Source organism: Anopheles bellator, chromosome 1 (genome assembly GCF_943735745.2).
Source record: "Anopheles bellator chromosome 1, idAnoBellAS_SP24_06.2, whole genome shotgun sequence".
NCBI lineage: Eukaryota > Metazoa > Arthropoda > Insecta > Diptera > Culicidae > Anopheles > Anopheles bellator.
In genome coordinates this window covers 43,093,009-43,105,796 of record NC_071285.1, presented here as the reverse complement: position 1 = coordinate 43,105,796, position 12,788 = coordinate 43,093,009, and the positions used below count along the sequence as shown (strand labels likewise).

General features: G+C 49.2%; 1 protein-coding gene across 1 annotated transcript; it reads left to right on the top strand.

Moving 5' to 3' along the window:
- Nucleotides 1-2,206: 2,206 nt before the first annotated feature.
- On the top strand, nt 2,207-12,643 carry LOC131205874 (ran-binding protein 9). Its single transcript, XM_058198163.1, has 10 exons — nt 2,207-2,317; nt 2,559-3,529; nt 7,799-8,154; nt 8,233-8,530; nt 8,600-8,754; nt 8,832-8,962; nt 9,051-9,262; nt 9,334-9,497; nt 9,569-9,680; nt 9,770-12,643. The coding sequence occupies exons 2-10, from the start codon at nt 3,190-3,192 to the stop codon at nt 9,913-9,915; spliced, it is 1,914 nt and encodes a 637-aa protein (XP_058054146.1). The 5' UTR covers nt 2,207-2,317; nt 2,559-3,189; the 3' UTR covers nt 9,916-12,643.
- Nucleotides 12,644-12,788: the final 145 nt, after the last annotated feature.

Genomic DNA, 12,788 nt, shown 5'->3' with positions numbered 1-12,788 from the left:
GTCCACACTAAATTTCCTCAGAAGAACCTTTCAGAATACTTTCAGATAAACATCAACAGCAACAACTTCAAGTACAGACTACAATAGCCAACTAAGAGACGAATGAAGCAACACGAATTAGGATAACAGTTTTCCCGTTTTGGTTCGGAAATGCAGCCTTCCAATTCCACCAACGGATAATCTCCGGACTATCCGACAAACTAGGCCGACACTCAAATGGAATCCAATAACTATCGTAGAAAATCTAAATTTATATTAGGCCGAAAGCTTATAGCAGAAGCTGGTTTATATTAAGTACATCAAAATGCCCCGAAAACGAACGCCATCATTTGAGCGGAAAGTGGACACTTGGCTCTGAGGAGCCACAAGATGTTTTAATCTCAACTCATTTGTTGCTCAAGTTGCGGCGAAATTGATTGTTTTTGGATATTTATGTTACAACATAATTTGGAGATGCTCATCCATTTAATGAAAAACATCCCAAGGTTCTTTTCGTAAATGGATTCCGAGTTACAAGTAATTAAAATATGTTCTTAGCAGATTTGCCCGTTCTTACATTATTAGTCAAAATCTTGCATTTTTAGTCAAAATCTTGCATTATTAGTCAAAATTACATTTTTAGTCAAAATCTTGCATTTCCAAAACGAAGAAAAAACAAAGAACTAGAAGAAAATTCTCTAGCGTTCCCAGTCTCTGTTTTTTCTCGTATTTTCTCTCGCTTCTCTCTCGTTTCTCTCGCTTTTTCAATGCAAGAAAATATTGCTGTTGCAATGTAAGAAAATATAGCTATTTCGATGCAAGAAAATATTGCTCTGCGTTCTAACGGCTAACGGTCAAAATACTTTTTTAAAAGTGAGGATTTTAGTTACATTTTCCCAAAATAGATTTTTGGCCTTCCACGGCTCACGCATACCAACGAATCCAATTCCTGCCCTAATTTTGTTTCCCCCGCAATGGATTTTGGGTTTGATCTAAAAAGAACTGTTGATGACGGAACAGTTCCTTTTTTCCTTCAGTTTGCTTTTGGTTTGATTTGGCTTCCAGCTCGTGTTGCGGTAGTTTCCTAAGTTCTCATTCCGAGGATCCCGATGATCCCGACAAACTGGCACTTGTTTGAAAATTGTTCACAAATTGATGCTCGTTTGTTCAGATTTGTAGATCTGCGTAAGTGTAATTACATCTCCGAGAAACGTCAGTTTCTACATCTCCTTTTATTGTAACGAGTACGAAATTATTGGTTCCTGTTAAGCATTACCGACTGCTCTATCACCAGGGGCTCAATGCCTTTGGGGCGGAACAAAGTTCGCCGGGTCTGCTAGTATTCCATATAATTGTCCATATCCAACGGAACATTCGAACTTTCGCATCGCCGATAAGAAATGCCAAACAAACGTCAAATTTTTAGTGGCTGCGTACGTTGCAGAGAAAATTCAAATGAATGGAAACCTAAAGAAAAGGTTTTGTATGAAAAAATAAGTGAACGAATAACTAATCCAAATTTCGTATGAAAATCTAAACCAGTTCTGTGAAAATCTAAAATCTATGATAAAATCAACTTTGCATTTGCTCAACGATTCATACGAAAAAAGCGTTTAAATTTTAAATTACGAATTACAACTGCTGTGCGAGAGCGGGACAAAAACAAAACACCAACAAATTTGACAAATGCAGTTCGTTTTCAATGGTTTGATTCGAATCTGTCGCTTTGGTTCATTTATTATATTATCATATCATATAAAAGCAACGATTCAACTGATTTCAGAGATTTTGCCAACCAGTAACAACAACAAAGCATTCTTTAAATTTCGCCACAAACGTTTTTTCTCTTGACAGATTAGTTGTGTTTATGTTCACAAGTTCAATACATTAAGTTTTGTTGCGAGAATTAAAATAGTTTCATGATGAATTTGTGTTTGTATTACAAGTAATAATTAAGTTAAAATTATTTTGCATGATTGTGATACAAAAAACACTCAATTGAGTAGCCTTCGATTAGTTTTGAACTACCCAAGATATATAATTGTTTTGTAAGGGCGAAAAGATTTCTGCTGCCTTTCGCCCCCGTTCGCAACCGGTGTGAAAGGTCCGTAAATGGAATTTACTTCCAGCTACTTTCAGCTTGCGGTCTGTCCCGGGCTTGATGCTGAAGCGAGAGCGAACACCGAATCAGTCCGTCTCTGGCACAGTCCGAGCTCATCAGTGAATTGGTTTTCTCCGCTGCGCATTGGTAGTTGGGCTTCTTCGGTGTGAAAGGGGTTTGAAGTGAATTTTCTCGACGTCGACGGCCCACGGAAACGGCGCTGGATTCGCTGGCAAGGTTTGTCGTCCTCATCTGGCGTGGCTACGGAACGCTCCGCAAGCGATCGCTGGACGAATTTTCGTCGATTTTCTTCCTTCATCTTTTGTCTTTTCGATACGTATCGCTGTCAGAGGCAGCGAAAGCAACAACACTCGTATTGGTGCAGTCGATCTCGCTCGCACGCCACTACTACGTGAACGCGATTTGTCGTCCCTTTCGCCCCTTCTTTTGCATGCGTGCCTGACCGTCGTCATTTCAGTTTCAGTTTTCCTCCGCAAACGACTTCGTTGGGCTTCGAGGGCTGGTTGTCGGATGAAGGTGAAAAGTTGCTGCGAGTGTTGCTGCGGATCGGCCAACAACCGTCTTCACCATCGCCGTCGTCATCAACCTCCTTCGGGAAGGCCGTTGATGATCACCAGTCTTGTGCTAGTGTCAGTGGTGAAAAATTGGCCAACGTAGAAGAGGAAAACAAAAGGGAAACCCCTGAAACGGTGCGGAAAAGCAGGCGCTGTCGCTGGCAGCCGTTCCAGCCATAGACAGACCGTGTGCAAGTGTGGCTCGTCCGTGCGTGCGTGTTCTTGTGTTTATCTGGCCTTTGGTGTGCTTAGATAGACAAAGGAGCAGGAAGAGTGCGGATGCGAGGGAAGTTGGTGGCCGAGAGTGAGCGCGCGGTCGACACATCCATATACGCGGGACAAGTGGCACAGGCAGGAACGAGACGGAGCGAGAGTGAGAAAGACAGCAGCAAGTGCAAGCGGGAAGGCGATAGACCCATCGGAGAGCGGAGCAGCAACGGGCAGTGGTGTTGTGTAGGGCTGTGCGGGATTGTGAGTAGCGCGTGATAATAGGAGGCCTCCAAAAACACTGCCGCCTTGTGTTCCTTCTTCCGAATGGCCGACAATGGTGCCGCTGCTGCAAATGTAAAGCACAGTGACGACGGTGGTCGGCAGCTCGAAAGTTCACTGAAAACGCTCAGAAAAATGTTCAACCCAAACAACGGCGCCCAGGGCGGCACGGCCGGAGGCAGCGGTGGCGTCGGCGGAGGCGCTGGCGGCAGCGGTAGTGGCACAGCTGGTTCGGCCGCGGCCACTGCGGCACCAGTCGATCGTCTGAAGATGCTCTATCCGAACGTCAACGAGGCCGTCGATCCGCTGCCCCGCTCCTGGAGCTCGCAGGACAAGTGCAGCACCATCGGACTGACGCAAAACAATTTACGTGTTCACTACAAAGGTTTTTATCGTTCCCTTTTCCTCCATCATCACCTTCATCACCCTGCTGCTGGCCTGTGCCCACTCGTGAACGCTGCCGCCGCAGACACTTTAATTCCATTCCTTTATTTTGGTGTCTAAATTTAGTACCCCCGTTCGTTCTGTACGTGGTGTGGCTGCTCCGACTTTATTTCCCCTCCCCAACCTATTGCCGACCTGTGTCTTCCTCTGCGCCAACCGATACACCCGTCTCGCTCGCACGCTCTGTACCTTCGGCGGCGTCAGCAGCGTGTAGATATTTTTCCTCGAAACGGCAGTCAACCGACCATCGGGCAGAGAGAGGCTCCGAGCGGCGGGTGCAAAACTATGCGCGATATGCTGAGGAGCTATGCAATGTCGGGGTGCAACCAACATATTACTTCTTGCATCAACGTGCGCGCTACTACGCCGTTCGTCCTATGGTCACTTGGATTGGTTGGTCACAGACATCTGATGGAACCGAAGCAGAAGAGGAGTGCCGATAATTTCGTCAGAGGGACACGTTCAATTTTTGTGCTATTGATGCGCCCAACGAGTTGACGTTTGCTTTTTTGTGGCAAAATGTGGCAAGGATTCGTGAGAAGGAGCCCCTTGAGACGACGGCAGCAGTAAAATGGGGGGGGGGGGAGCCCCATTTCGGCTCGTCAATCGTGGACAGACTTTCTGTTTTCCTGGCCTTCCTCTTGTAAGCGGAACTGTGTTCTGTGTGCATTTTGTTGGTCGATGGGTGATTTCAGTGTCCGAGTGTGAGTGAGGCTTGAACGCCAGTGACGAGTGTGCGTACGCGTTTCTTGCGCAAATAATGATGGTTGACGCGAACACGGGCGAGCTTAGATACGTCGTAGAAGAACAGCACTAGAGTGGAGCAGCGAACGAACAGTCCTTTCATTGTGAGAGCACCGAATGGGGAAAACGCCCGAGAGCGAGCGAGACCGATGGATAATTGTGAAGGGAAGGCGACCGAAATGATGTCACAAAGAAGTGGCGGCGAAGAAACAGAAATCAGCAGGTTTTGACGTTTGGCCCCGTGGTGTGGCCGACGAAATGTTTGATCGTCCGTTCGGATTGTCATCGCCCCATTGCAGCGAAATATTTTACGAAACAATTCCGATTGTTCGACGAAGCGAAGCTGTGTCGCGTGAGCACCTTTTTATGAATACACCCTTACCCAACGTGTGATCGAAATGCGTAGATGAAAATGAAAAAGTTGAAATTCTTCTTCAACCCATCCACAGGGGTCAGAAGATCCAGTTTTTCCAGTTGGAAAATGTGTGCGTATCTACGACCACGAAGGTCTGACGGATTAGAGCTCGGTTTGTAGCAACACGCCAACAATGGCGACCACCACATCAGCTGTTGTTCGTTAATTTTTCTCCCACCACGCGAACGTCGATGGAATCGATCTAAGCAACCTGTTAGCGGTGGTCGAAGGAAAGAATTTCAAGCGTAGAGAAATATTCTTTTGTAGCGTTGCTGTGATACGCCAATGTCCCTGTTAAGGCCATATTTGCGCTGACTGCGGAATAATAGGAAAAACGCACCGAGGAGCGCAGCGAGTGCGCGTGTGTTTGCAGTGTTGCGCACGACCAACGGTGGTGCGTGAGTGTGCGTGTCGGCGTGGATCAAAACAATGAGACGTCGAATGGCGAGCAACATAAATGTTGAACGGAAAACGTACAGCAGAGTTCCCTTGGTTAGCTGGCCCAGCACCACCGTTGAAGCGGTTGGGACGGAAGGAAAGGCGGAGCTACTGTCGCGCGGAAGAGGGGCGCTGGTACACGACCTCGATTACAAGTGCGGAGGCGCAGGAAATCGCCGTCGATCGCCAGTCGCTGTTGTCCGTCGTCCGGATGAATAATATTTGGATGTGCGTACGACGTCTTGCCCTGCTTCGAAGCGCTCCGATGTTAAATATACGTCGTTTCTGTTTCGTTCTTTGTTTCGGACGCCTGTGTCACTCGAACTTTTCCTGTTCATCCTTAATGGCGACGCGCACTGGTCGGGCGCTGTTTGCTGGGCGACTCCATTACACATCGATGGCTGGGTGAGAGAGAGAGGAGCACTTGGTGCAATCATCGACGCCATTATTTACAACTGGGCTACCCCATTTCTCGCTGAGGATTGGTGGGGGCAGCAGCAACAACAGCGAGTTTGTTATGCTCTCGGGGTCCACTTGCTTGTCACGCAACATAACGTAAGGGAATTGGAGTGTCCATCTGTCCGTCGAGCGAGCAGCGCCCACTTCTGTTGTGTAGCCATCAGGCTAACGCTTTACTGGCGTTTCATGCAAATGCTAGTGGTTGCTCTGCCGATTGTGCAGCGCAATGTAATCGATTGTCGTTTCCCTGTTTGCAACTCTTAACCCATCGCTCAGGTTGCCCTAATTTCGTACAATTCTTTTGCGACCAGGATGATGTTAATCACCGTTCCCTGCTCGCACGGTGAATCACTGACATTATCAGCCGATAAGCACAATGTATGATGCCTGAAGAGAACCCAAGGAACGCCACATCTCGCAAACAAATGGCTCAGTCTATAAGCCCCCACGCTATCGGTTGCTGGCCCGCCCGCCCGCGGTCGCTGGAGATGCAAACCAACGATAGTGAACCTGTTTTTTTCGCGATTTCCGCTGATACAGTTTCGTCTTGCGGCAACGCTCGAGGAGCGTGTGTGCCTTTGTTGTTTACATTTTGCGGTCGAAACCTTACACCACACACACACCACGGTTGATGAGTTGCAGGATCTTCGTCCGGGGTCGCGTTTGTGTGGGGCCCTTGGGGAAGCTCTTTGTGTGGATCCACTCTGACCGCGCGGGGCACACGCTGATGATGCAGCGATGACGACTGGAGTACGCTACGGACAGGTTTTGGGCCGCGAACCAATATGGTGGCCTCGCGGGAGCAGTTCTGTGTACGTGGGCGAGCTCCACTACACGCGTGGCGTTGGTTACGACTGATCGCATTAGTTTTTAATCGTGTCCACAGTGTTACATCGATCGTGCGGCTATGTAACCAACCTCACGAGACAAGGTCGATAAAAATCAGCCCCCACACTGTGGTTGTTCTGTGAGATCGGTCGTCCGTTAGTCAGTGGGGGTCCGCTCTGCATGTCGTTGCACTTTGTTCGGGAACCCGGTGGGGGGCCACCACCCAATGCATAGACCAATCAATCCGCACAACAGGGAAAACGGCAATCGAGATTACACACGGGGTCCGCCTTTGCCGTTGCTGCGAAGGAACGGAACGTTCCATTTCATTGCACACAGATTAGTACACCTTCGAGTGACGTATTTTTCCACAGTAGCCGTGTTCCCGTTATCGTCAAGCGCGGGTCGGTTTTGGTCGATCCAAGAAACCTATGCGCAGCAGCGAAGGAAATGACGAAGAAAGTCCAGCCTCCTCTCAGCACAGCAAAAGGAGAAATGAAATAATTTCGCTTTCTATTACGCTTTATATAATGGGCTAGTAGGCTGCGGAAGTTCCCCATTTGCATTTGAGATGTACTTTACTGAACTATCCAAGTAGACAATAAACTAGTTTTTGTTGATCATTGATGGCCAAAAACACGAGGGTCATAATTTCGCGCAGAAGTGCGGTTTTTTGGGGGTTTCGATGAGCGACAAAACACGAACTCGTTGTGCGCACACAAACACACACGCGCGCGCTGTGGAAGAAGCCCCTTGCGTTGGGGACGGAACGGGCAGTGAAGCAGTAACACGAAATGGGGGCTCGTGTTGCTCGATTTTCGTTGTTGCTGGCCGGCCCCACACGGGTGCGCCACAGGCGGCGGTGAGCGGGCGAACAGAAAACAAACGGACTCAGGGCCACTTTTCAGACACATTGCTTGTGCAATGTGGGTCACCACACCGTTTAGCAACGATTTTTCCATGACTTTGAACATTGGCCATTGTGAGCTGCGGGTGGGTGAGGTGGGGAGCCGATGAATCGCCTAATGAGGTGTGCTCTGCTGTGGCAGTCGATCCGGGGGGACGTGACGACCATGCCTTGTGAGCACACTGTTGGTGCGCGCACAGCACGCAGTAGAAACAAAAGCACGTCTTGCGCAGTCGAGTGAGCTTCCTGGAAGGCATGCCCCCCCCAAGAAGAAATCACGGCATAAATCGCTGAATTGGGAGAGGATCACACAACATAACCGCACAGTTCATCATTAGCATCCCATTGCACACGCCGTGTTTGATATGAAATTTTGGGTTTTGGATTAAATTAATCGTTTCCGTTTTGCGCCGTTGCAGGAATTGGCAAATCACACACGGATGCGGCCTCGGTGCGCACCGCGTACCCGATACCGGCGGCCTGCGGTTTGTACTACTTCGAGGTGAAGATCATCTCGAAGGGCCGCGACGGCTACATGGGCATCGGGCTGACACACACCAACTTCAAGATGAACCGGCTGCCGGGTTGGGACAAGCAGTCCTACGGTTACCACGGTGACGACGGTAACTCGTTCTGCTCGTCCGGTAACGGCCAACCGTACGGACCGACCTTTACCACCGGCGATATCATAGGCTGTGGCGTCAATCTGGTCGACAACACGTGCTTCTACACCAAGAATGGCCACCATCTGGGCATTGCTTTCAGAGATCTACCGGTAAGAAGGCTGTAATCCGGTAACCACGGGGCATTTCTTAATCCGCGTCGGCCAATCGTTTTTCTCCCCTTACCCCAGCCCCGGTTATACCCGACCGTGGGGTTGCAGACACCGGGCGAAGTGGTCGACGCCAACTTTGGGCAGGAACCGTTCAAGTTCGACATCGAAGACATGCTGAAGGAGCTGCGCTCCGGGACGAAGGCAACGATCTACAACTTCCCCCTACCGGACGATCAGGGCGATTGGACGGTGATCTTGCACAAAATGGTTTCCTCCTACCTCGTGCACCACGGGTACAGCTCGACGGCGGAAACGTTTGCCCGGACCACGGGCCAGGTGATGCAGGAAGACATGACATCGATCAAAAATCGGCAAAGTAAGCTCCCATGCTCAGTGGGACAATGTAACACCGGTCTTATTCTTATAATCCTTGTCCCCTCGCCAGAAATAATAAAACTAGTGCTTTCCGGGCGAATGGGTCAAGCGATCGAACAAACCATTCGCCTCTATCCGGGACTGCTAGAGTCGAACCAAAATCTGCTCTTCATGCTAAAGTGTCGACAGTTTATCGAGATGGTAAACGGATCTGACTTTGAGCTCGTAAGTAGCGGCGGCCAAGCAGCGGGGCGGTCTTTACCTGTCTCACTCTTTTGTTGTTGTGTCCCCACTCCGTACAGGGTACACCATCGTCCCGCACGAGCCCGGTTCAAACGTCGGTGATACAATCAACAAAAAGCTATCAGAACGGTAACACCATTATTCCGGATGGCAACGACAATCATGGATACTTAAAGAATAACGTCCTCAGGTAGGTCCTTGCACCCAACGCCGGGCGCATTCGGTATCAGCGGGAAAGCTAGTAGCTAATCGTTGTTGTGTCCCTCCCCTGTCGCTAGTAACAATAATGCCAGCAATAATAATGGCACATGCATCGAAGAGGACTACTCGAACGACGTGGAGATGGAGAACGGCCACAGCAATAATAATAGCGCCACGAATGGGTACAAAAATGGTACCGCAGGGCGACCCGGGGAACCGCCCGGATCGGCCGACGCCGAGGACGACGTGGTGGACGAAACGAACGATGTGGACAGGGACGAAGATATGGGTAAGGGTAGCCGTGCTCGGTTTAAACTTCCCTGGCCGTGACTCGATTGCGTCGATCCTCTCCAATTGCAGACGTAGACTCCTCATTATCGCCAAATTGTAAGACGACGACCAGTGCAGCGGCGGCGAAGTCGGGCGTCGAACGTATGCTAGAGTTCGGCCGGGAGCTGTTCCAAATGAGCCAACGTCTGGAGAAGGAGCATGGTGTCAATGAAACTAATCAAAAAATGTTGGAGGTAAGTCCCAAAAGAGTCTCTCAATATAATGTGGTTTCGTGTCATTGGTTCCGTTTTACCTTCCCGTGCAGGATGCATTTAGTTTATTAGCCTATTCGAATCCGTGGGCGAGCCCTCTCGGATGGCAGCTGAGCCCGTCGCGTCGCGAAGCTGTGTGTGCCGCTCTAAACTCTGCCATATTAGGTAAGGTGTCTTACGCGTATTACGCGCTGCTGCCAGGTGGTGAAGTGACCCTTTGACACGCGCTCTTACTTACCTCCCTTCTTTCGTAGAATCAATGAATTACTCCTGGCGGCCGCCACTGGAGGTGTGCATAGCGCACTCCAGCGAACTGTTGCGTCTCATGTCCAGCTCATCGCTCGGTGCGTGCGCCTTCGTTAGCGTCGACGATATACTTGCTCAGCATCAGCAGCATTGACTACGCCTGCAGCCTATAGCGCCTTACACCAGCAGCCAGCTAATGGAACGTCCCGTGGAGCGGCATCGCCGGGCATAATATCTTCTATTCGAATATCTGGCAGACTTTTTTCTCTCGATCATCGGCGGGGCGAGACCAGTGCGTGATCCTTCTGGGTTAAGAGACGACCAACGAACAGCGGCACATCTATGGAATAGGGAAATTGTTGCGTTTTGTGAGAAGGAAAACCTACCTTAACCTGTTCAGCACATTGCCATCCGCGCCATGTTCACGACCGTTTACTGCTGCGTGATATGCAAATCCTATTTTTGAATCAATATAATTTTCTCTGGTATCGGGCATCGTATTCCCCATCAAAACACATACACATCACATTACAACCCAGCATATAAGAGAGCCTTTTCAGGAGGGAAGCGCCAACGTGGACTGCTTCTACCAACGATCGTGCCCCTCGTGATGCTACAACGGACGCGGAGCGGTCGAATTTGTAAATGTGTTCATATATTTTTTTTTTGATTACCTTCAAATCGTGAGACCGTTCGATGGCGCGCCACCCTTTGGCCGTGTTTGCTTCTTGTTGCTACTCGATCAGTTCGGTTCACTTGCTGCTGCAACCCTTGTTACGTTACCTTACAAACCCCGTGGCGGATGATGCTGGTTCCCAAGGTCCCCTAGAAACTGGCAATAAAATTCGGCGCCCCACGGGGAATGCGCGAAGGTACTCGGTGTGGGTATTATGGAATGAACGAAACAGAAGGCCGATAAACTGAGTGAGGATTCCCGTGATGAGTGATAATAACGAAGCATAAAAACACACCTGTGGAAAGCTGGAACCCGGATTGTAATATAAGAGCAAACAAATAATAATATCTAATTAAAATTAGCAATTAAACTGACCACACAAACCCGAGCAAGAAGAGGAGGGACTGTGTTGTGTTGTGCGTGATCGACCAGAGATATCGACGACGGGCAGACGACGGGGCGTAGAACGGAAGCAAATCTCATGTAAATTGAAGGAAAGCAACGAGAAGAGCGAGGAAGTGGAACAGATTACAGACATAAGTGACTATTAAAGGTACATTAGGAAGAGTAGCCGACCGAAAAGTGGAACTTGCTTTGGGGCGCGCGCCGAATGATTCGGTTAGAGGCGATGTGTAGGGCGTTAATGTAGCGAAATAAGTTCCAGAGTGTTGCTTGCCGTATTTTCCAAGCTCCTTGTTTTAACTGCAAATTGCCGGAGTTATATTTTCACGTGTTGAAGGCGCATTGGCGTGCGGTAACGAAAGGGACACTTCAATCGGTACCAATTTCATCCCTCACGACGATAGGGCATTGGATTTCCGACGCTAGATCGAGACTAGAAGTTTTGCAACTCCCAGCACGACTAAAGATCTCATCTCTTCGTAGTTTAACCGAGCTAGGGCTTTTTAGGACGAGTCGTCGCGTGCGCGGAACAAAACATAAATCGGATTTCAACGACACCAATAGCGTACTCTCTCGATGCCTGGTGCATCGAGCTTACGGAAGTGGTTTGCGTTCGCTTCCATGATCGAGCTCTCCTTGGCGTAGTTAGTAGAGCCTCTTTCGGCGGTAGGGCAAGACTTATCGCACGACAAGCCGGGGACGAGAGGCCGGGAATTAGATGCAATCCTGTGTTTCTCGATATTCTTTGTTCACACAATGTTACCCAAATTTAGCTCACAAGAGGGGGTCCCCAAGGGGACCCCGAACACGCGAAACTTTGCAAACCCCTTTAGTTCAGGGCTCATCCCACGCTCCCACAAACGTTGGCATGTGCAATTATATTCTGCAGTGCGGCGAAAGATGATAGTAGAAGCGTTTTCTATTCGTTCGGCACACACTCCCCTTGCCGGCTGGCCAACCGGAGAACGCGTTGTTAAGGACTAACAGGAAAGAATCGTCACTAGCGTAGATCACTTTGTGCATATACCATTACTCGCTGATCTTCGGTTGGGGCGATTGTTGATTGTTGAATGATGGATGAAAGTAACGGCGACGAATGGGTCGAAGGACACGAACGAGCATTCGCTGGTCGCAAACCGAACACGTTGTACTAAAACGCGAAACAAAACTGGTAATGAGAAGGCTTAGTTTGTTAAGGTGTGTTAGAGGTACGAGTTTAGATTGTGTAAAGAAACACGGGGGGGATCATCGTCGCTTCATACAGTACACAGACAATGAGGAGCGTTCATTACCACCCACCCGCAACCCCACCGTTTGCGGCCCTTTCTCTGTATCTGCCCTGTTCGCTGCAATCGTTAAATGCTTGACCTGATCATCTCTGATACTACTGATTCCTTCAGATCAGCACCACTCCATTCGCTCTGCCCACTAACTTCTCGTTCCGGGCGAAAACAATGCGTCCACAAGCGAAGGGACGTGGCCAAGGGATGAAGTACACGCACCTGCGAGTGTAAGGACTAGGCTGTAAGATTTAAGATATGGATATACACAAGATCCGTGGCCCCGACGGACGAGCAGCAGGGACGGATTTGCGGATAATAACAAAAGCGTGGCCGCAGAGACCACCGTAGACGGCGAGGGCGAAGGCTACAGTTAGGTAACATTTTTTTGAGAAATCACTGTGAATAATCAAGGAGCAGCAGCGCGCGCGCATACCGGTACGATAGGGGAGCCCCGAGTGGTTACATCGCAAGCTCGCGGCCGAAGAAAACATAATAAAAACAAGTAAAATAAACATTTAATTTTAAACAACATTCGCTTTTGGCTGGTCATGTTTTGATTTGTTTCTCGTGTTGTACGATCATCGCTTAGTTTGGGGTGAAAAGAAAAGGACTTCGTTTTATCACATTGCACAGAAGCGTGAGCTTATTGCGCGAGTTTTGTGCTAT